This window comes from Pan paniscus, chromosome 9, assembly GCF_029289425.2.
Source record: "Pan paniscus chromosome 9, NHGRI_mPanPan1-v2.0_pri, whole genome shotgun sequence".
Lineage (NCBI taxonomy): Eukaryota > Metazoa > Chordata > Mammalia > Primates > Hominidae > Pan > Pan paniscus.
This window is the reverse complement of record NC_073258.2, coordinates 35,876,707-35,901,605: the sequence shown is the minus strand read 5'-3', so window position 1 is coordinate 35,901,605 and position 24,899 is coordinate 35,876,707. Positions and strand designations below refer to the sequence as shown.

The 24,899-nt window shown below is 44.4% G+C and overlaps 1 protein-coding gene across 5 annotated transcripts in view; it reads right to left on the bottom strand.

Annotated features, from left to right (window-relative positions):
- Window positions 1-8,085: 8,085 nt before the first annotated feature.
- KIAA1549L (KIAA1549 like) overlaps window positions 8,086-24,899 on the bottom strand; it is a 296,602-nt gene continuing 279,788 nt past the window's right edge. For all 5 annotated transcript variants that reach the window (XM_003830391.7, XM_034932384.4, XM_055094267.3 and 2 more), the window contains 3 exons: window positions 23,269-23,417; window positions 21,151-21,302; window positions 8,086-14,297 (listed from right to left, as the gene is read on the bottom strand). In XM_003830391.7, coding sequence (XP_003830439.3) covers window positions 14,016-14,297; window positions 21,151-21,302; window positions 23,269-23,417 — 583 coding nt within the window. In that variant the 3' untranslated portion in view covers window positions 8,086-14,015. The remainder of the gene's footprint in view (window positions 14,298-21,150; window positions 21,303-23,268; window positions 23,418-24,899) is intronic.

The window sequence follows — 24,899 nt, the reverse complement described above, 5'->3', positions numbered from 1 at the left end:
GTATCCACAATGGAGAGACCTGAAGATGGTTCACATCACAGGATTCTGTGCAAACACCCCTCAGTACCAGCCCGGGGCCTGGTAGTCCTGCTGGGTGGTTAGATCCTGAAGGGAAATAATAATCACTACAGTTCAGCTCTCAGGAAGCCACATCTCTAGGAAAAGGGGGAGTGTACCACATCAAGGGAACACCCCATGGGACAAAAGAATCTGCATAGCAGCCTTGAGCCCCAGATCTTCCCTCTGACATAGCCTACCTAAATGAGAAGGAACCCGGTAAAAAAATACTGGTAACATGACAAAACAAGGTTCTTTAACACCCCCAGAAAGTCACACTAGCTCACCTGCAATGGATCCAAATCAAGAAGAAATCCCTGATTTACCTAAAAAAGAATTTAGAAGGTTGATTATTAAACTAATCAAGGAGGCACCAGAGAAAGGTGAAGTCCAATTTAAGGAAATAAAAAAATGATACAAGATATGAGGGAAGAAATCTTCAGTGAAATAGACAGCATAAATAAAAAACAATCACAACTTCAGGAAATAAAGGACACACTTAGAGAAATGCAAAATGTACCGGAAAATCTCAGCAATAGAATCAAACAAGCAGCAGAAAGAACTTCAGACTTGAAGACAAGGTTTTTGATTTAACCCAATCCAACAAAGACAAAAGAATTTTTAAAGAATGTACAAAGCCTCCAAGAAGTTTGGGATTATGTTAAATGACCAAACCTAAGAATAATTGGCATTCCAAAGGAAGAAGAGAAATCTAAAAGTTTGGGAAACATATTTGGGGGAATAATTGAGGAAAACTTCCCCAGCCTTGCTAGAGACCTAGACATCCAAATACAAGAAGCTCAAAGAACACCTGGGAAATTTACTGCAAAAGATCATCACCTAGGCACACTGTCATCAGGTTGTCTAAAGTCAAGATGAAGGAAAGAATCTTGAGAGCTATGAGGCAAAAGCACCAGGTAACCTATAAAGGAAAACCTATCAGATTAACAGCAGATTTGTCAGCAGAAACCCTACAAGCTAGAAGGGATTGGGACCCTATCTTCAACCTCCATAAATAGCCAAGAATGTGAAACTAAGCTCCATAAATGAAGGAAAGATGATAGTCTTTTTCAGACAAACAAATGCTAAGAGAATTTGCCACTACCAAACCACCACTACAAGAACTACTATAAGGAGCTCTAAATCTTGAAACAAATCCCGGAAACACATCAAAACAGAATCTCTTTAAAGCATAAATCTCACAGGACCTATAAAAAATTTTTTTAAAAACCCAAGGTATACAGGCAACAAATAGCATGATGAATGGAATAGTACCTCACATTTCAATACTAATGTTGAATGCAAATAGCCTAAATGCTCCACTTAGAAGATACAGAATTACAGAATGGACAAGAATTCACCAACCAAGTACCTGCTGCCTTCAAGAGACTCACCTGACACATAAAGACTCACATAAACTTAAGGTAGAGGTGGAAAAAGACATTCTACACAAATGGACACCAAAAGCGAGCAGAAGTAGCTATTCTTATATCAGACAAAACAAACTTTAAAGCAACAGCAGTTTAAAAAGACAAAGCAGGATATTATATAATGATAAAAGGCTTTGTCCAACAGGAAAATATCACAATCCTAAATATATACGCGCCTAACACCAGAGCTCCCAAATTTATAAAACAATTACTACTGGACCTAAGAAATGAGATAGACAGCAACACAATAATACTGGGGGACTCCAATACTCCACTGACAGCACTAGACAGGTCTTCAAGACAGAATTTCAACAAAGAAACAATGGATTTAAACTATACCCTGGAACAAATGGACTTGACAAATATTTAAGAACATTCTACCCAACAACTGCAGAATATACATTCTATTCATCAGTGCATGGAATTTTCTCCAAGATAGACCATATGATAGGTCACAAAGCAAGTCTCAATAAATTTAAGAAAACTGAAATTATATCAAGTACTGTCTCAGACCACAGTGCAATAAAATTGGAAATCAACTCCAAATGGAATCCTCAAAACCATATATACATGGAAATTAAATAACCTGCTCTTGAATGATCGTTGGGTCAACAATGAAATCAAGATGGAAATTAAAAAGTTCTTTGAACTGAACAATAATAGTGACACAACCTATCAAAACTTTTGAGACACAGCAAAAGTGATGCTAAGAGGAAACTTCATAGCATTAAATGCCTACATCAAAAAGTCTGAAAGAGCACAAATAGACAATCTAAGGTCACACCTCATGGAACTGGAGAAACAAGAACAATCCAAACCCAAACCCAGCAGAGGAAAGGAAATAACAAAGATCAGAGCAGAACTAAATGAAATTGAAGCAAGAGAAACAATACAAAAGATAAATGAAACAAAAAGCTGGTTCTTTGAAAAGATAAATAAAACTGATAGACCATTAGCAAGATTAACCAAAAAGAGAGAAGATCCAAATAAGCTCAATTAGAAACAAAATGGGAGATATTACAACCAACACCACAGAAATACAAAAGATCATTCAAGGCTACTATGAACACCTTTATGAACATAAACTATAAAACCTAGAGGAGATGCATAAATTCCTGGAAAGATACAATTCTCTTAGCTTAAATCAGGAAGAATTAGAAACCCTGAAGAGACCCATAACAAACAGTGAAAATGAAATGGTAATTTAAAAAAATACCAACAGAAAAAGTCCAGGCCCAGATGGATTCACAGCTGAAACCAGGCATTCAAAGAAGAATTGGTACCAATCCTATTGACACTATTCCATAAGATAGAGAAAGAGGGAATCCTCCCTAAATCATTCTATGAAGCTAGTATCACCCTAACACCAAAACTGAGAAAGGACATAACAAAAAAAGAAAATTACAGACCAATATTCCTGTTGAACATAGATGCAAAAATCCCCACCAAAATACTAGCTAACCAAATTCAACAGCATATCAAAAAGGATAATACACCATTATCAAGTAGGTTTCATACTAGGGATGTAGGGATAGTTTAATATATGCAAGTCAATAAATATGACACACTACTTAAACAGAATTAACAACAAAAATCACATGATCATCTCAACAGACACAGAAAAAGCATTTGACAAAATCCAGCATCACTTTTATGATTACAACTCTCAGCAAAATCGGCATACAAGGGACATACCTCAATGTAATAAAAGCCATCTATCACAAACCCACAGCCAACATAATACTGAACTGGGAAAAGTTGAAAGCATTCCCTCTGAGAACTGGAACAAGACAAGGATGCCCACTCTCACCACTTCTATTCAACGTAGTATTGGAAGTCCTAGCCAGAGCAATCAGGCAAGAGAAAAAAAATAAAGGGCATTCAAATCACTAAAGAGGAAGTCAAACTGTTGCTGTTTGCTCATGGTATGACTGTATACCTAGAAAACCCTAAAGACTCCTCCAAAAAGCTCCTAGAACTGATTAATGAATTCAGCAAAGTTTCAGGATACAAAGTTAATGTACACAAGTCAGTAGCTGTGCTATACACCAACAGTGATCAAGCTAAGAATCAAATGAAGAACTCAACCTTTTTTTACAATAAGCTTTCCTTTTTTATAAATAAAATAAAATACTTAGGAATATATCTAACCAAGGAGGTGAAAGACCTCTACAAGGACAACTACAAAACACTGCTGAAGGAAATCATAGACACAAACAAATGGAAAACACATGTCATGCTCATGGATGGGTAGAATTAACATTGTGAAAATAATCATATTGCCAAAAGCAATCTACAAATTCAATGCAATTCCCATCAAAATACCACCATCATTCTTCACAGAACTAGAAAAAACAGTCCTAAAATTCACATGGAACTGAAAAGAGTCTACCTAGCCAAAGCAAGACTAAGCAAAAAGAACAAATCTGGAGGCATCACATTACCTGATTTCAAACTATATTATAAAGCCACAGTCACCAAAACAGCATGGTACTGGTATAAAAATAGGCACATAGACCAGTGGAACAGAACAGAGAACCAAGAAATAAATCCAAATACTTACAGCCAACTGATCTTCAACAAAGCAAACAAAAACATAAAGTGGGGAAAGGACACCCTATTCAACAAATGGTGCTGGGATAATTGGCAAGCCACATGTGGGAGAATGAAACTGGATCCTCATCTCTCACCTTGTACAAAAGTCAACTCCAGATGGATCAAGGACTTAAATCTAAGACCTAAAACTATACAAATTCTAGAAGATAACATTGGAAAAACCCTTCCAGACATTGGCTTAGGCAAAGGTTTCATGACCAAGAACCCAAAAGCAAATGCAACAAAAACAAAGATACATACTTGGGACTTTAAATTAAACTAAAGAGCTTTTGCAGAGCAAAAGGAACAGTCAGCAGAGTAAACAGACAACCCACAGAGTGGGGGAAAATCTTCACAATCTATACACCTGACAAAGGAATAATATCCAGAATCTACAAGGAACTCTAACAAATTAGCAAGAAATAAACAATCCCATCAAAAAGTGGGCTAAGAACATGAAAAGACAATTCTCAAAATAAGATATACAAATGGCCATCAAACATATGAAAAAATGCTCAACATAACTAATGATCACAGAAATGCAAATCAAAACCACAATGTGATACCACCTTACTCCCTCAAGAATGACCATTATCAAAAAAAAAAAAAAATAGATGTTGGCATGGATGTGCTGACAAGGGAACACTTCTACAATGCTGGTAGGAATGTAAACCAGTACAACCACTATGGAAAACAGTCTGGAGATTCTTTAAAGACCTAAAAGCAGAACTACCATTTGATCCACTAATGGGTATCTACCCAGAGGAAAAGAAGTCATTATACAAAAAAGATACTTGCACACGCATGTTTATAGCAGCATAATTTGTAATTACAAAAATATGGAACTAGCCCAAATGCCCATCAATCAATGAGTGGATAAAGAAATTGTGGTATATATGTATAATGGAATACTACTCAGCCATAAAAAGCAATGAATTAATGGCATTTGCAGCAAACAAGATGGGATTGGAGACTATTATTCTAAGTGAAGTAACTCAGGAATGAAAAACCGAACATTGTATGTTCTCACTTGTAAGTGGGAGCTAAGCTATGAGAATGCAAAGGCATAAGGATGATACAATAGACTTCAAGGACTCATGAGGAAAGGGTGGGAAGGGGGTGAGGGAAAAAAGGCTACAAATTGGGTTCAGTGTATACTGCTTGGGTGATAGGCGCACCAAAATCTCACAAACCACTAAAGAACTTATGTAAGCAAATACCACCTGTTCCCCAAAAACCTATGGAAATAAAAAACAGGATAAAACCATACCCAGATATGCATGCCCACTTCTCCAGGGCTAATGCCTTCTCAGTTGTGGCATCTGGTTTCTGGTCTCAGCCTTTGGTTCTCTTTTACCTGGACCCATTCTAAAAGAGTTGGTCACTGTGGCACACAAAGTGTGTTCAGGACCAACCAGTTTTAGGGATAAAATCTCACAGAGAAGCAAACTTCTAGTTCCCAAAGCCCCTGAACATTAATACATGAAGCAACTTGGGCAATCTGGCCCTTTGTTTTCCTAGTTGTAAGACTGTCCAGAACCTCTCTTGATGCTGCTGAAACTTGACCTAGAAAATGGACATCCCAAGGGGCATGCAATCAGCCCCTGGCTTTGTCTCCCAATCCCAGCAGAGTAGGATAAACCATGAGAAATCCAGTGCAACATCCAGCCTATTGGGAGATCCTGTGCCCCAAATCCAGCTGTTCTCAAAGGTTCCCTAGGCAAGGCATCTGGTGGTTGCCTGATTTTTCATTGGGTTGTGTTGACATCATGGGGATACAGCCTCAAGGGGTGTGGCTTTCACAGGCCCTGTAGGTCTCCCAAAGGCCTCTCCCACCAGGACTGAGGAGCTGAGTGATGAAGTGGGCACCAAAAGAAAAAGCAAGCTCTCATATATGTTGAGTGAAGATTCATCAGAGTCCAGGGGCTTGGGGGACAGATTGGTGGTGAAACTGTTATGCTAATGAGACTATTTCAATTCCAATGAGTCCCATGGCCTCTGCCCAAATGTGAGTTTGTGCATGTGCAAATATTAACACTGAAATGTTAAAAATGAAGTGCCGAACTGTGCAAGCCAGTGTTGATCATAACCATACCTCCAAGTGGTTACAGAGAGACCCAAAGCAATTGTTTCTTACTGTCTTAGTCTGTTCAGGCTGCTATAACAAAATACCATAAACTGGATGGTAACTTATTTCTCACAGTTCTAATCTGGGAAGTCCAAATTCAAGGTACCAGCAGATTTGGTGTCTGTGAGGACCCGCTTCCTGGTTCATAGATGGCAGAAGAAATGAGGGGTCTCTTTGGGGCCTTTATTACATATAACAGCACTAATCTCATTAATGAAGGTTCATGACCTAATCAACTCCCAAAGACCCCACCTCCAGATACCTTCACATTGGGGATTAGGTTTTAAGACATGAACTGGGGAGTGGGGGTGACACAAACATGCAGTCTGTAGCACCTACTACTCATCCGTGTACACTTTACCAGTGGTTGACCCTCAACGATGTTTCCATTACTTGGTTCCACACTCCTTCGTAGGCACATTCTTTCTGGTTTCTAGTGGCCAGCAGAGCTCATGAGTTGGATGCATGACATTTACTCAGAAGTCTACAGAATGTCCTTTGGAAGAAGTATGTTCTCCTATTTATGATGGAGACTTAGCAAGGCGAAGCTGGGTTTGCAATATGCCTTTTCCAGCTTCCTGTGCCTGTGTCTGCCTCCTACTCCTGGTACTGACATAGGCACCACCACTTCCTTTTACTTGATTATTTCATTTGCCTTGAAAGCCAAGAGCAACCAGGGTCCAGGAGGAAGGAAAAAAAATGGAAGAGTAGGGAACCCATCAGTTCTTGGACCTACTTGTACTATTCTCTGCAATGGCCTTCACCCCACGGTGAGCCTCACAAAAAGCATTTCATAGGGGCTCCAAGTTTATTTCTCACTGTAGCAAGATAGTGGCTTTGGAAATGTCTTTTGTGCATATTTGAGTCCTCTTTACAGAGAAGCAGAGAGTGGAGTAAAAAAGTTGCTCCTCCAGTCTCTTAAGTACTTTCTAAGTACATGGAGAGAACTGGAGCAAATTAGTCTTCAGTGAGAAGCAGCACCATGTTGCTGCCCAAGCTCAATGGATCCATAAAAGTCCCAGGGTTGTGACTGACCACCAGGGCACAGGGATGCCTCAGAAATTGGTTGGTTTGTCTGTTTTCATTACAAGAGACAGGCTTTCTTACCTTTGAAATCTCCTTGGCCTCAAGGCCACTTCTTACTCAATATTCTGCCTTCTTAAAACTTTGCTTTGAATATGGTCCATCATGGCCTCTCTGAGTCTTGACCACCCAATTTCAACATCTACTGATAACAGACTCTGTCTCTTGGTATTTCCTAGAGAGAGAATCCAGTTGGCCTAGCCCATGTGTTGAGCCACATTTTTGTGGCTGCTCAGCCTGTGAGCTTGTGACTCCTGGGTCGATATCTCTCCTGTCCAATAGGCGGAAGCCAGAGGGCAGAGCAGGCGGCACCACATATGTTCTCTGGATAGGGCTGAACATAAGGCAGGCATCAGGACTGCTGGGACTCACATAGGGTAGGACAGATGGGTGGTCTGGGGAGCTGGTGTCCCACACTACTGTCATTCTTGGACTCCTTGGGAGCCACTGACCTGGATGAGACTTCTTTATGCTCTGAGAATGGCACCTAAGTGGACATTGGCTTCTTCTCCCTTGGGTCCCGTTGGCCCCAGGAATACATCTTTCTTTAGCTGCTAAGTCATGGGTAGGCTGAAACTGCTTCTCTGAGGCCTGTGGATGGCCAGGGGTGAGCATTTTTTTGGCCCATGAGCTTATCACCCAAGCTGGGATGGCTCCTGAGACCGCACTGGAATGTGGTCTCCAGGACTGGAATGGTTCTTTAGCAACCCCCAACAGGCACTGTTTTGTGGCTGGCTTGTGAAAGGGATTCCATCTCACCATCTGGAGGAGGTAGAATGAGAAACAGGCAGGTTTTGGGGTATGAAAGCCTTTGTCATTTTATTTTACAATAAAAAATTCTAACAGCATATGAACACTCTGTTCCCGGCAGAGGCTAAGGACGTACAAAGTTCATTAGAAAGCGAAGCATTAAAATAACAACAGCTACATTCAAAGCTTCTGCTCAGTACTTTGCCCAATGTGTCTAATATGGTTTTAAAGACTCACCGGTCGGGGTTTTTCACCCAGAGTTAAAGCACATGTACAAGTACTTACATATCCTCCAAATCATAGACAACAATGACAATAACAGCAACTCCAGATGAGGCTAGATCTTGTGGGCAATTTCAAATTTAGGAATTTATTTTTCCTTGGCAAAACATGGTGTCATGGAACATGTGACTGTATAAATTAATTCAGCAGATAGGAGGAGCTAAAATATTTTCCTGGATAAAACTGAATTACAAAACTAATAATTTAGTAAGAATGGCTTCAAGTGCTTGTCAAGCCATTTTCAGATACATTATGCATGTGCTCCTCAAAATCACCATGGGAAGTACAGAGGGTCTTATACTCATTTGACAGATGAGGAATCAGAGACCAGTTTAAAGTGAGTTGATCAAGGTCTAGGATATTTATACCTTTTTCACAATTTCCAGTCCATTCATATGCCTCTGATTCTGTTTGATACAAATCTTTTCTCTACTCAGTTTGTGTGTGAGATGGGGGCGTGTTTAAACATAAGGAAGAAATGAGGAGAAATAAGATGGGGCCACAGTAATTTATGTAAAATATGTTGATGGCCTCTCTCCATAATTTGCAAAAGTCTGACCAAAGTCAGAGAATGAAAACGATCAATTTTTAGATTTCATTTATAATGGCTCTCACTGAAGTATGGTTTGACCAATGGAGACAGATTCTGCCATATCACAAACTTCCCATTTTTTTAAACCTGCAGAATCAGAGCAACTGCATATCTTCTAAAGTAATGTGTTTGTGGCACAATTATGTTTGTTTCCTAAATATTCCTTCTCAGAAACACCTTACATTTTAGCATTTACCACAGGCTAGGATTCTGTAACAGTTCACCTAAGAAATCAAGAGGCCTTTCAATTCTCAGGACACTAAGTTATTATATTCAGAAGGTCAAAGCCAAAATAATGTAAGTTTCACTTGAAACCAATTTTGTTTCAAAAGACTCTGTTGAGGGGCTCATTGGTTTTCTTATCCATGCAAGTGTGTGGCCGTGAGCCACATTAGTAGCACCTGAGCTAAGATCATGCAATTCAATTTACAAGTATTTATTGTCTGCTGAGCAAGACATTGTGCTAACTGGGCCTTGTTCAGAAATCGCTTCCTAGACCCAGCGGCTGTATCAATAACTGGTGGTGGGGTGAGAAGTGGCTGGGGCAGCTCTGGCCAGTCTAGCAGAGTTTCAAGTGTGTGCACCCTCACCTGATGTGCAAGTGAAGATGCCCCTTTTCTCTGTGTGGTAGTATCCAGGGGACTGCTCTCCGAGTGCTGGCTGCTGCGTGGCATGGCATCCCAGGAGTACTAGTCAGTTCCAGTGTGTAGTAGTTTCTTTTTGAAGATCTTGCCCACTCATGCTCCTTCTTCTGGGTACCAGTCCCCAATAAAAGTCCCTGCTGAAAGGGTCAGTCCATGGGGCCATGCTTAAATGACACAACCCTGCCTCCTTGGTAACAGGTGATTGGACAGGCACCTGACCCCAGGGTGGCTCACCCATAGGCAGATGAACTAAACCAATCAGATCCTCAAAAATTTGCCTTAGGCGTCACAGAGATGCTAGTCAGAGCGTGGTGGGTACTGAAAAGGAAAGGTTGTGTGGAGTGGGTTCTTGGGGGGTGGATTTTTCAGCTACATATGCACTAATGAGAAAGCTGGTTGGCCAGGAGAAGCAAGAGAACCAGGCAGATAGGCAGAGGGAAACAGAGAAGAAAGTCCATGAGGACAGAGAATGTGAGAGCAAGAGCAAAGGTAGCTGTCTCCATCCCTTTCCTGTAGGGGAGCCGTGTTCTGTGTTTGTGAAATGTCCCTCTATTCTTTCAGCCAACACCTGCACTTCACCAAGTGTGAAAGGGTTTCTAGTCCTTGCAAAGCTCCTTGCCTGGAACACCTTTGAGGTTGGACTGAATGGCAGAATTTAATTTCCAACACTTAGACCCCAGTCAGTCCCTACTCCAAGCTAAATGACACTCTTTCCTTAAGAGTATTTGGATGTAGTTTGTAAATAAAATCCAAATTATTTTCTGGTGTGTGATAAGAGGAATTTAGGATTAAGTACAAATCCTATTTTCAAACTTTTAAGACAGTATCTGTTATATTATTCATTAAATGTTGAGCACCTGTGTGCTATGTAGAAAAAAAGGAAACTCGTTTATATGTAATCAATGTTTAAATCTTTTGATCCATTTCTCTTAATTTCTGCCTGTTAGAAAAAAGCATCTCTATTAGTTAAATTCCTCACCTCCTCCATTCTACATTCTCTCTCTGAAGTAGGGTGTGTGTGTGTGTGTTTTAATCACAGATCTATTTCCTTTCTTCCATCAAGATTACTGGGACATTACATGTCCTTCTGCTGAGTGAGTTCTTAAATTAACAAACTCACAATAAAACTTCTCCTGGGACCAGGGAATTGATTCTTACATAATCTACCCTGAAAGAGGAAACTCCTTGCTCTGTAGGTAACAGCTGCCATCTTATTATGCACAAGCCTCAGATCATAGGTCTCAAGCCATACAATGGACCTTTACTGCACCTCCCCTGATGCAGAGCATGGACTCTGCTGCCTCACAGTGACACAAAGTCAAGGGCCTCCCTGCCTGCCTGTTGGGATCCTTGGTGCTGAGACAGGAATGCACCCCCACAGTCTAGAACAGCAGTTGAGGTCTCCGTTTCCTTGATGGTACTCTTTCTGTAAAAAGCCAAAATGCATTTCTTTTTCATGAATGCAGAAAACTCATATCAAAACCAGCACTGAAAACTATTTATTATGCCACAAATGCATCATCCTCTATACACTGTATCTGAAGTTCGTTATATACTCAATCATCTTTTTTCTTGGCAAGAACATTATGGAGTTCTTCATATGACCCTTATCTTTTTTTTAAACCTCTAGGCACAGTTAAAGAAATGTGTTACTGACAAGCCTGCAGGCCACATGGCGAGATGGAAAGCAAGCAGGTTCGTGAACCAGGAAGTTGGGACTGAATCACTGGGCCGGTCACTCCACTTCGTGGTACTTCTGCTTCCTCCTCCAAGGTCAACCAAGGTCCTTTTGTGGCTTCTGTGACTATCTAGAGGGTTCTGATGAACAGGGTGTTTGTTCATTGCTGCCTCCTCGGGGCTCTCTGGGAACCTTATTTCAATTCCTTGAGGCACTTTTGACCATCTCTTAGAGTCAGCTGTCCAGTCATCTGTCACCTCTATGAGGTTAGGAGATTCTTCAGGGAAGGGACCACATCTCACTCACAGAAAATCTGACCAGGGTGGCTCTGTCTCCCCATGAGTGGGATAACATGAACAGACTGATTTCTTTCCAACTTAAGGTTTTCCTCTCCTCTATTAATACTATTCTTGAACCCATGGTGTCTAGTTTAAGACAGTATCTGATTTAGCATGCTATCTTTTTAGTCGTCTCAGTTGATTCACTCAGTATTTCCTGGGGCTCTGTAAAGACCACAGTGATTTGTGACTCCACCCTCTTAGCACTCTGGAGCCATAGCTCTGCAAACTGTAGACTCAGTCTCTGTAAGTCATTGAAACATCCAAATTTCAGACACTGTCTTCTGAAACATTTACGTATACTTCAATTACAGTAAGATCTTGAAACGTCATTTTCACATACAGTATTTCCAGGCATTTACCAAGTAGACAAAGTACTGGTTGATATCATTGCACTAATGAAATATTATTATTGATAAAGCAGGACAATGTAGCTGATTTTATCAGACTCATACCATTTGCATGAAAAGGCTGAGTTTCTTTGGCTCTTTGTTCATTCAAGTGCATTGAATGCCTATGTGGATAGACGTAGGCATTGTGTTAACCTGTCAATAAAATCTCGCACTGTCCACAGTGTTTTGCAAACTGATTTAGGTTTTGGACTACAACAACTGGCCATTGATAGAAATATACCATATATACACACGGGAATTACAAAAATACATTTTATTTATAGCTGATTTCCTTTTTAAGTAACAAAACACTAACACTATGAAAGATCAACCAGCATACTAAAAGGACACTACCTATTATCATCCGAACAAGAGACTTGTTTGAAGGTTCCATGACACATCATCTCTGAACATTCCAGAAAGGGCAATTTGCCATTGGAAAATATAAACAACTTCTTTGAAAAGTCTGTGCATTGACAGTTTGAACCTCCCCTTCTAATCAGTTCCATTTCTAGTCTTCTCTCAACTTTTAAATTTCTACTATCTTCTTTCAGTAAAGACCAAAGAAACTCGTTGAGGACAATGGAAGATGGGCTCAGAAGAAAATGGATACAGCTGAGGCTAGATGGGTCATGGGTGAAAGCAGGACAGGATCTCATTCTCCAACAGATACCAAGTAAGCCCCCAACACTGCACAGGCTGTCACACTTGGCGAGGGAACCAGAGTCCCCAATCTCCCTGCTACACAAAGTCAGTAGCTGTTTTGCTTGCATTGATGGGTAGGCAGCGGCTGGTGCCTCGGTGCTGTGAGGTGATGTCCTCTACTCACAGCTCTGGAAGCCAACTCACCATGCCAGGGAGGGCAACTTGCAACATCATGGTCACAAAGTGGCCACCCTACCATTTCAGCAAATGTCTTCCTATGTCCATTAACTAGGGGGAACTGGCTAACTCCATACGCTTTTTAAAAGGTTATTTACATTTAAATGAAATTCAACAGCTTTTCTACATTCAGAAGCTTCTATAAACAGAGGCTGCGGCCTGGGAAGACTGTGGTTCTACCACTCCTGTTTCTAACAGGAATCAAGTACTATTTCCTTTTGTACCACTCAGCAGCACACACTGGACATCATTGTTGAAGAGACAGAGATTTTCTTGTAAAAGCTGATGTATCTATTATCCCAAGAAAAAGAGAAGCTCCATTCTCAGGCCACCTTCAAAACAAGGCAAAGAAAAACCTTCACAAATAACTGTATTTCTTTTGTAGGATCCTAAAAGCTCTTAGCACCGATTCTCTTTCAGTTAGATCCTAACTTGTAGGGGACTTTTATTTCCAAAATGGCAACACCTTTTAAAAAAATCTGTCAATGCAAATCCACCATTCCCTCTCATCTTCTCTCTTTCTTGGCCTTTGTTTAATTGACGAGGGAAACAAAGAATCAGGTCTATTTATAGGCACAGCCATTGGTACTGACTTTCATCCAGTTCATTTGACTTTGAATATGAACCTAAAAAAAAGGGGCTCAGGTTTCTTGGCTGGAGTCAGTGTCTCCCTTACAAACTGATTTTAATGCGCACGGTCATGGTTGAATGAGAATACAGTCTGGTGCTTAATCCACACTCCTGCATTGCCTTTAACACAGAAACAGAGTTAACATGCAGAGGTCACCGAAGATAAGAGCTACATTCTCCCGCTTCCGGTGATTTATTAAAATGTGGCATTGGATAGGAATCTGTAGATTAGCTAGTGCCTCTTGTGACTAAGCTTCCATAGGGCATATGCCCACAGTTCAAACATTTGACATGAGAGAGTATCAAACATAAGGCCCCAAGCCAGGGACTTGACCCACAATCAGCTGGATGAGCCAAGAATCTAGTCCTTCAAGAGTTTCCTGTTCCCAGAAGCCCCATAGTTCACCTTTTCAGAAATGGAGGGTGAGAAAGACTCACCCATTGCTATGTCTCAAGTCCTAACACGTAGGCATGGGAAACCCAAAGGCTGTGTCCTCAGAGTTCGGAAGTCCAGAGTCCCACGGGGCTAAGGCGTTAGACCTGGAACTCAAACATGTCTGTCTGTTTTTTGGCCAGCTTGGCCACCTCCTCCCGGATGGCCTTCACAAGGGCCGCAGTGGAGATGTTGGTCAGGGGAGCGTCAGACGGGTCGTTTTCTGCCAGGCTCTGCTGCGAGGCCGCTGTGGAGGGCGCCGGGGCCTGCTCCAGGCTGGGGTGCAGGTTGGCTGGCTGGCTGTACTGACGAGGAAGCCTGGAGGGAGAGCTCTGGGGGTACCGTGATCGGGGGTAGGCCTCGATGTACCCTGGGAGGGGCACCTGCAGAGGGCATGGGGAGAGAAGGACAGGGCCTGGCATGAGGAAGGAGCTCAAGTCACAGGACACACTTGACACTGGAAGCAGGAGGGGGCTGAGGACATGGAAGAGAACTTAGAAGAAAATGGAAGCCACGTACCATTGTATAGATACAAAACTCAGAGTCAGTTTGTTTAGAAAATAGGTAATTTCGGTGGCTCACGCCTGTAATCCCAGCACTTTGGAAGTCCGAGGTGGACGGATCATGAGGTCAGGAGATCAAGACCATCCTGGCTAAAATGGTGAAACCCCTTCTCTACTAAAAATACAAAAAAAATTAGCCAGGCATGGTGGCATGCGCCTGTAGTCCCAGCTACTTGGGAGGCTGAAGCAGGAGAGTCACTTGAACCCGGGAGGCAGAGGCTGCAATGAGCCGAGATTGTACCACTGCACTCCAGCCTGGGCGACAGAGTGAGACTCCGTCTCAAAAAAAAAAAAGGTAATTTGGACTCACTCACTAGATATACTGTTTGGATGAATTAAATAGGTGTTTTAAACTTTGCTGAAAAACCTTAGGAATATATATTTTGCTGAAAAACCTTAGAAATATATATTTTGCTGAAAAACCTTAGGAATATATATCTGAGTCTATATTTGAATCTACCTGGCTACCTTATTTTTATTACTATTATTATTTTTAGTGATGATGTCTCACTCTGTCATCCAGGCTGTAGTGCAGTGGTACAATCATAGCTCACTGCAGTCTTGAACTCTGGGGCTCGAGTGATTCTCCTGCCTCAGCCTCCTGAGTAGCTGGGACTACAGGTGGGTACCACCATGCCCAGCACTTAGTTACCTTATTCATATAAGTACAATCCAGCAAACAGAACTGTTTATGTACCCCAGAGGAACCCAGGGGTTGATTAATAACAACATCGACTGAGCCCTTTGCTAAGGGTTTTCCACCCATTATCTCATTTAGTTCTCAAAGCAATAAGCTAGGAGGTCGGTATTGTTAGCCTTACCTTGCAGATGAGGAAACTGAAGAGTGCCACAGTCTAAGGCGACAAGCTACCAAGACACTCTTTGCAGAGGTCTGTCTGCTTTAAGGGCTGGAATTAATCACTGCATTACAACGTCTTGGATCTGGGATATGATTTTAGTTTCTTGAAACATTTTTCTCTCTTCATCAAAAGTGGAAGACACAGAGTCCTATGCTTAAAATATGTAAACTTCTAGGAATAAGGACAAGTAAGTAATTTTGAATTTAGAGTCGATTCTCCCACAGAAACAGTGGCACATACAGGGATGCTGTTTCAGGATAGTCCACATACCCCATGATGTTAATTGGAACACTATAGAATAAGCACCCACAGACAACAGAGGCACAGGGTGCTATGGCGAATGAAGTATGTGTGGGAGGACTCGGCAGCTTAGATGAGTTTGGAAGTTGAACAGGGTCCCTCCAGGAAGATGCAGTGGGAGGGGGATTCTGGGCAAAGGGAAAATCAAATGTAAATCATCAAATCAAAATGTATGGGAGTACTGATGGCAGAGGCTGCTGCCATCATACCGGCTGCAGCAGGGATGCGTGGCTAGGGCTGCACACTCCATAGAGCCAGTGGGAGCCCTGCCCCTTCTGAGTTGGAGCAGGAGCTCCCCTGGATGCTGCTGCAGCCACCCAAACCATGACTGCAGACCCAGGCCTCCTGCTCTATGGAGCAGGCAGGAGCCCTGCCCTCCTGGGTGGGGCTACAGCCACCCAAATTGTGCTGTGGATTCGAGCCTCCCTGTGGATTTGGAGGGGGCCAGAAGCAGGCAGGATCTGCCCTGGGTACTGCTACAACCACCCCACCCATAGCTGCAGACCTGGCCTTCCCCCTCCACAGAGCAGGCAGGAGCCAGAGACAAGTTGGAACTCCACCCCTTCAGAGTTGGCAGATCTGGAGCTCCCTGGGTGCAGCTGCAGCCACCCTCCCAGGCACAAGACTGGGCATCAGCCTGCATCCTCAGCATCTTGGGAAGGTGCCCCCCCTCCCTGCTGGCTTGGGGGTGTCTGCTTCTGCTGCCTGGCCTCTCTCTTCCCCCGTAGGGGCTCTGATTTCTGAGTGGGGTTGGGGACAAGCCCCCAGGGCCATGAATGGCAAGGGGTGGGGCGGACAGACAGACTCCTGGGCGGAAGAGGGTGGGTCTCCCACAAGGCCCTACCTTCAGAAGGCCAGGGGGGGCCTGAAGGTTGGGGGCCACCTGCCAGTCCTCAGGCTGGAGTGGGGACTCGTGGTACCTCTTCTGGGCCCACCCATGGACCAATCAGCACACACTTCCTCCCCTCTGAGGTCCATAAAAGCCCTGGGGCTCAGTCAGAGCAGGGCAGAAGAGAGAGAGACTATGGGACAACCAGCAGCAGAGAGGAACTACCCTCCCTGCTGAGAGCTTCAGAGACATGCAGAGATGTCTGAACAAGTTGCTGTGGAGAGGAGCCACCCTCTCCAGGGCCTCCTCTCTGCTGAGAGCAGCAGACGGTGGAATGAGCAGTGGGCAGAGAGGAGCCACCGTCCCCAGGGCCACCTCTTTGCTGAAAGCTGAACACTCCATGGGATGACCTGCCTACAGAGAGAAGCTACCCACTGTGGGTCTCCTCTGAGCTGTTCTAACACTAAATAAACCTCCTTTTCACCTTCTTCACTTTTCATGTGTCTGCATACCTCATTCTTCCTGGACCCAGGACAAGAACTCGGGCAAAAGCACCACCGGCCACAGAGGCTTCCAGGAAGAAAACTGATACCCCAAAGATCCCGTAACAGTACAAAAAGAAGAGAGTGTCCCCAGGGAGCATCAGTGACCTCAGGCTGACCAGAGAGGGTGTGTTTAGTGTGGGAGGAGCTCAGGCAAGACAGACAGGGCTGGATTCATAAGCTGCTGAATATCAGGCTACAGAGTCTGCATGTCCCGTTTGATCTACCCGTTTTCAATGTCACACTTCTGAGAAATACAGCCTGTTCCCATGCTTAACAGCAATGCTCATCTGGCTCCTAAGGGAGGATGGAGCAGGAAGTCCTAGTCTGTTCTGGCTGCTATGCTGAAATACCATAAGCTGGGGAGCTTATAAACAACAGAAATTTCTTTCTCACAGTTCTAGAGGCTGCAAAGTCCGAGATCAAAGTGCCGGCAGATTCTGTATCTGGTGAGGGCCCACTTTCTGGTTCAGAGACAGCTGTCTTTCTTTTCACTATCCTCTCACATGGCAGGAGAGGTCGGGGGTCTCTCTCATGCCTCTTTTCTAAGGGCACTAATCCCATTCATTAGGGGGTTCGCCCTCATGACCTAATCACCTCCCAAAGGTCCCATGTCCTAATACCATCACCTTGGGGGTTAGGATTTGAACATAGGAATCGAGCGGGACATCACCAATTGGATGGGGTGATGACTCAGAAACTCTAGATGGGGGATGTGTGGTAGGAAAGCAGCCCCCTCTCCTCCCTGCTGGATGTTCCGGTGATCCCTCCTGAGAAGGCAGGTTCCTGAGATGTGCGGCTGACGCCTTGGCTGGGAGCCACGGATGGGTGTCAGGCAGAGGGGGAGTCTATATTTGGAAAGGACACCTGGAGGTGGACCCACTGGAGGTAGGGAGCAGACAAGCTCTAAGGCTTTCTCAATGGGTCGGATGAGAACTGATGAGGACCCAAGCCAGGAAAGAAGTAACGGAATAGATGTCCCAAGTTACAAGTTGGGACTTTGATTTCCCCACAAGACCCAGCAAAGACAGACAAAATGGCACTAAGAGTGGGTCTTTATATACAAGGACTGATATGTTTCATTTGTATCTTAGAGGAAAACCAGAGTTGGGCTGTCTGAGTCCTTGGGCCACATGGGCTGGGAAGGTACAGGTTATTGGGCTCACCAAAGAACCAAGACCAGGACATGGGGTACGTATTTCAGATCTCAGCTCAAATTTCCTTTCTTTCAGGAGACCTTTCCCAGCCCAACGTTAGCCTAGGGGTCCCTGTTAAATGTTTCCTTGCACTTTCTCCAGCGTAACAGTTATTGCTCCTGATGCCATTGCCTGTCTCAGGCTGTCAACTCCATGAAGGTGGAGAGTGCCTCACTTGCTTATTGCTGTACACCAGTGGCTCAGAATTGTGCAGAGCAAGAGCAGGGAGTCTCTCAGAACCTGGGGTTCTGAGGAGCACAGTTTGAAAATCACTGAAGAATGATTGGCTGGGGTCAAATTTTTGAGAAGGAAGCTACCACATTCCCTTTCCCTGCATTTCAAATTCAGCTAACTGTACTTGCTGTGGCTGAGAGAGCCAATGTCCAACTCCTGAGACCCCTCAGCTCTATGGTATCAAGCTTGTTGGTGCTGGTGGCTGGGACAGGCAAGGGATACCTGATCCCACTGGACTATCCTCAGGGCAATATTCAGCAGCAGGGCAGAAGCAGGGAAGATGACATGAGAAACTCTTCTTCCCTTATAGTAGATGCAGGCTGGAGCCATCATGCCCTTCCCGCCAAAATTCAGGGCTGGCAAATACCACTACTTCCCTAGCCAGTGCCCATGGCAGACATCACCAACTTTATCACAGCACAGTTTCCTGCTGAGCCTGGAAGCCCCTCCCAATCCTTCTCCATCTGGCACCAAGGATAAAACCTATTTGTTATCCCAGGTCCAGGTGATTTTATCCAAGCTAGCTCCTGGGATCAGGAAGGTCAGACATCCAAATGCTGGTGAGGGACTTTGCTTTCTCACATAGATGTGGAAGGTGTGCATTATTCCTGGACCCTTTTCAAGCTGACAACTGGTCTCTCTGAGCTTCCTGCACTTATTTTCATATGCTATAAATCACCCGTTTCACCTTGCTCCTTTCATGGGCATGCCTCCCTGCTTAATTGCAGGTGATAATTGGGCTCCAGGAAAGGCCCAATTAGGCTGCAGCAATCATCTTCCTCTTAATTAAAAACAACTAATAGGACATTGGTTCTCCTTCACACTGGGAGATGAGCCCAGAAGGGTCCAGTACAGTCATCATGGCAGGAAGGTTACGTTTCCATTTGCTTGGTTCCTTTATCTTCATCTTTAAGGCAATTATGAGCCCAAAGGCATCTAGATGTAGTTATAAGCCTGGCTAAATTATCATTTTAAGTGTCTTGAACACAGGGGTCAAGGTTTTGGAAAATACTTTCACCAACTCCAGTTGGTGCCCAGGGTTACACTCCACACAACAGGTGAACTGTCAAAGCTGCAGGCGTAAGGGAATTACTGCCTAAGTAGTTCAAGATAAACATCATCTACTTTCTGAAAAGTCTGCATAACTTTCAGATGAAGTGGAATTACAAAATCAATAACCTCTGAATTGCTCAAATCATATCCAGTGGTATCAGCCATATGGAATAGCAGAGAATGACAAAGGACACAAAAAGGCCCCCAAACAATACAAACAGATGCCGTAAAGTCCCACATTCAGATTCACAGACTGAACAGCAGGGGATCCCTCTAGTTCCTCTCTTAGAGCTTATTTACTCCAAGTTTACAAACAATTCTAATGAGCACAGATAAGCCTCATTTGCAGATAACGGCACATGATGCAAAGCACACTTAAGGGTGGGCATATTACTAGATGTGGGGACATTAACAGCAATATTGAGTGGCCACTAGAAGCAAAGTCAGAAAAAAAATATATTGAGCCATGATAGTAACTCCAAAAATTATAGCAGTTTGGAGATATTTCACAATATAAGGTCAATAATCCTACGAGCCATGAGAGTTCATCCTACAAATGCCATTTTAGTATAATGAGGCATCATAAGGATATTGAATCATTCATAAAAGGCAAATTACATTGTATACTCTTTTAATGGAGGAGAGGGAAGATAGCATTCATTTCAGAAATATTTTTATGCCAAGCTGCATATATTTTTAAATGTTTTGGAAATTAAAGGGGTAAGACTTGGTCATCTGGAAAATTAATAAATGTAATAATTCAGTCTTGGGTTTCTTTTTTTTTTTTTTTTTTTTTGAGACAGTCTTGCTCTATCGCCCCAGCGGGAGTGGAGTGGCGCGATCTTGGCTCACTGCAACCTCTGCCTCCCGGGTTTAAGTGATTCTCCTGCTTCAGCTTCCCCAGTAGCTAGTATTACAGGCACTCACCATCACACCCAGCTAATTTTTGTGGGTTTTAGTAGAGAAGGGGTTTCACCATGTTTGCCAGGCTGGTCTCTCACTCCTGATGTCAGGTGACCTGCCCGCCTCAGCCTCCCAAAGTGGTGGGATTACAGGCATAAGCCACGGCACCCAGCCCAATCTTGGGTTTCTAATCCTTCATTTTCTGACATTTCTTCTAAAACTTTACAGAATTGTATGCTAAAAGAAACAAATTTAATAAAAGCTTTGGAGCCAGACAGGTGTGGGTTTGAATTCTGTCCTTGGCATTTCCTTCCTAGCTGTGTGGCCTTAGATAAGTGGCATCCCCTGACTCGGCCCTGATTTCCTCATCTGCAAGATGGGAGTAATCATGGGAATAATACCTACCTAAGATTGTAATAAAGATTAAATAATATAAACAAAACATCTGACAAGGTGTCTAGTAGATAGAAAATACTCAACAAATGGTAGTTATTATTATAAAAATGTACTTGATTAAGGTTGTCCTGCTAGGAAGAGGTGGGAGCTGGATTAGAAGGCAGGTCTCAAGGTCCTCTGTCAAGGGGACATCCCCTCTCACCACACCATCTGTCTCCTTTAAAATGGCTGACTTTAGTCATCCGGGTACTGTGAGGAGGCTGAGATAACAAAACCTTCAGTCTCAACCTTTTATCTAATTTACTTTTTGGCATGTGTTAAGCAGGTAAAGTTTTATGAGGTGAAGAGCAAGGGTCTCACCGAATCTGCCCACTGGCTCGGGAGCTCATTCTCTCCTGCATAGGACATCCAGGCCTGGTTCCTATAGGATGAGGGAGGCGTTGGGATGAAGTAGCCGGTGAAGCCAGGTCTGTTGGCAGCTGGGATGGCGAACACTGCTGGCACCGTATTACCTGGCATGGAGGAAATGGAGGAGGGAGGTTAAGAGAGGCTGGTCTGAGGGATCCAGCCACCCAAGAGCCAAATAAAGTCAGTTTCATTGGCTCCCTGGCTGGCTGCTGGATTTGAAGTCTCATTAAATCAGGTCTGAGCTGAGGGGAGCTTGCTCTGGGCTGTAACATTTGCTGGGGAATTTAGTTTCATTTAAGGTGCAGTGGACCTGGCCATGATGGCTAAGATCCCAGGTGATGCAGCAACAGAGGCAGGTGGGATGTGATGGAGGAAACCTGGTCTTCTTTCTTTTTTTTTTTTGAGACAGAGTCTCGCTCTGTCGCCCAGGCTGGAGTGCAGTGTCGCGATCTTGGCTCACTGCAAACTCCTCCTCCTGGGTTCACGCCACTCTCCTGCCTCAGCCTCCTGAGTAGCTGGAACTACAAGCACCTGCCACCGTGCCCGGCTAATTTTTTGTATTTTTAGTAGAGATTGGGTTTCACCGTGGTCTCGAACTCCTGACCTTGTGATCCGCCTGCCTCGGCCTCCCAAAGTGTTGGGATTACAGACATGAGCCACCGCGCCAGGCCACCTGGTCTTCTTTCTTTGTGGACCTCTTCTAGAGCCACTGTGCACAGCTGGGCAGGTGGTGCACTGCTCAAGAGCATCTGGCCTAGAGGCCAAGTGGGCCTAAAGTCCAGACAGTATTCCCTTTGCCAGGGGTGGAGTCTGTACTCACCTGGGGAAGGAAAGTCTTTTTCTAACTTCACCAAATGCAGCATGCACTAGTAGTGCTCTGGAATTTTCCCTTCTTCTCATCCCCCAAAGAGGGAGTTGTGGGCCCAGCCAGCACCCCGCCCACTAGGCCTGCCTCTGCCCAGGCCTGGGGAATCTAGGGAAGCAGAGGAGGACTCCGGGATTGGCCGTGGCTAGGGGATGAGAGGACAAAGGTCTCCAGGGGTCGGGGGAGCAGCAGACCTCCACCTGCCATGCAGCCCCACTCACCCTCGCAGTCAGAATGAAAGGGCATCATCTGCTGGGACTCAGACCTGGCTTTCTACAGAAGTGGTGGTCCAACTCCCCCATCCCCATCCCAACACCCCTGACCTGCCAGCAAGAGGAAATAACACCTTGGTGGTCAGGTGTTTTCCTCCCAGGAGAATGTGTATTTTTAAAGAGCCAAGAAAAAGAACCAAAAGAAATGGACTTCACTGGTGGAATTTCTAGACACCATGAATGCTTTACTAAGTGCTGGCAACTGAGTGCTTGCAGTTTTAGCCTAAAAGGTATGGTTTGGATAAACTAAGAAACCAATTACGTCATGTACAAACCTCAATGTTCATTTCAGCATTGTTTGTTACAGCAAAAAAACTGGAAACTACCATTATGTCCATCAATAGGGAAAAGTATAAACTGTGGCTTATCATAGAATACCACATGGCAGTTTAAATGAATGAACTAGATCTATATAGTGTGTGTATAGCAACCTGGAGAAATTTTTTAAAACACTGTTAAATAGAGAAAGTACAAAAGGAAATGTATGCCATGATATCATTTATGTAAATTTCAAATACATTAAACATTAATATATACTGTTATATAAACATACATATGTGGCAAAGGATTAAAACCTATCACCTGAGGCCCGGGATCACGTTTTGAGAGAAGGGGAATGAAATGGGGGTGGATGGCTGTATCTGGAATGCTTTAAAGACAAAACCAAAAAAATTGAACTGAAGTCTGGCAAAATGTTAACATACATGCTGACTTTAGCATAACTTGGGATTTTGCCCAATTTCAGATCTTTAAAAGAAAGAAAACCAGCAGCTCTTTTAGTTGGGGCTCCTGAAGTTATGAGGGGATCCAGAAATGCAGTGGCTGTGATTCCTGAGGGTGGTAGGTAGAAAGGAGATTGGAATTGGGGATTTGAGGGAGGACAGGGCACAGCAGCAGTGGTGGGGGGCACACTTGGGCTTTTCTCTTGCCCACCTGAGTAATTTAAAGCCGACTGATCCAACTGCGTCACGGACACGGGGCCTCTGGACATCTGCGTGAAGGAGGCGCTGTCGTGCAGCTGGGCTGGCTCGGGCCCTGTAGACTCGGCCATTCTGGTCTTGCTGCCGATGTCTGAGGTGGATCTAGATGGGGCAGAGGGACTGCGTTAGCACTGTCCCAGACCTCAGGCGGCGTCCCGAGCAGGAGGAGTGCGCCCCGTCACCTTTGGGCATGGACAGCTGCCTCCAAGCCTCATGAGGTCCCCAGGACTGGATTTATTCCCAGATAACAAACGGACTTCTAGGAACACCAGCAGGGCAGGAGGCACCCAAACTTGTAGCAGCTGTCATGGTGGCCTCAGCTGAAATCATTTTTAGACGTTCAAGGTCAGTTCTCCCCTAAGGGTGGCTCTCATGTCTCTGGGTGGTAGAACATTTAATTTCCACATAAAATAAGAAAAGCAATTAGCCTTGGGTATTAGCTGGGGATGGTCGACCCAGGGGGTGATGACATCATCAGCAGCCAATGGGAAGGCTCTCTCTGGAGTGCCTGGTTGCTCCCTTCTCACCGACACCAGAAAGGGGACCCGGGACAGCTGGGGAGCCACATTCCCTGTTCCTAACTGGCAGGAAGCACCAAGCCCAAGACTTGGAAGCTCGGGGTGCTCCAGGGAGCAGTGGACATTCTAACAGAACTTTTTTCTGTTCCCCCGGCAATCAGAGAATCAAGCCCATTTAACACATCCTATTTCCACTTAGTTCTCAGAAAGCCGTGTAAGAAGAGGGCAGCCTGGGCTCTGTAGACGCGGGCATCTCCTGGTTTTCCAAAGGGTCCTTCAGCCACAGACCATTTTCCTTCACAAGCATCAACCCTTGCCTGAGGCAGTTTCACAGAGGGACTTCAGGCTCCCCTAAAATTAGCCCAATGGGAGAGAGGCAAAGACAGCTGCAGCAGGTCTGGCCCCCCACAGGGCCACCCTCTGAGCTGAGCAGTGGCTGTCACAAAGCAAATGACAGCCACGGCAAGGGAGAACATGGGAGGCAGAGGTCTGGGTTCCAGCTACCTTCTCTTTCATTATTTTTATTTTTTTGTTTTGAGACAAGGTCTCACTCTGTCACCCAGGCTGGAGTGCAGTGGCACCACCTCGGCTCACTGCAACCTCTGCCTCCTGGGTTCAAGCGATTCTCCCACCTTAGCCTCCCAAGTAGCCGGGATTATAGGTGCATGCCAGTACGCCCACCTAATTTTTGTATTTTTGGTATAGACGGGGTTTCACCGTATTGTCCAGGCTGGTCTCAAACTCCTGGCCTCAAATGATCCACCCACCTCAGCCTCCCAAAGTGCTGGGATTACAGGCATGAGCCACCATGCCCCGCCTACGTTCCCTTTCCAAGCCTGTTTCCTCATCTATACAATGACAGGGGTAGACAAACTCATCTCAAAGGTTCCTTCCTGGTCTAATCCTGAGTTTATATGAAGGGCAGTGCACCCCCCACCCCCAATATGTGGCAAGATAGCAAATGGCGTGGAGGGGCCTGGGAGGAGACAGGTGGTTGAAAGAAGAAATAAGAAATTGATGCTGGCCTTCAGCAAACCTCCCACAAATTGCTGGTATGAGGCCCCTC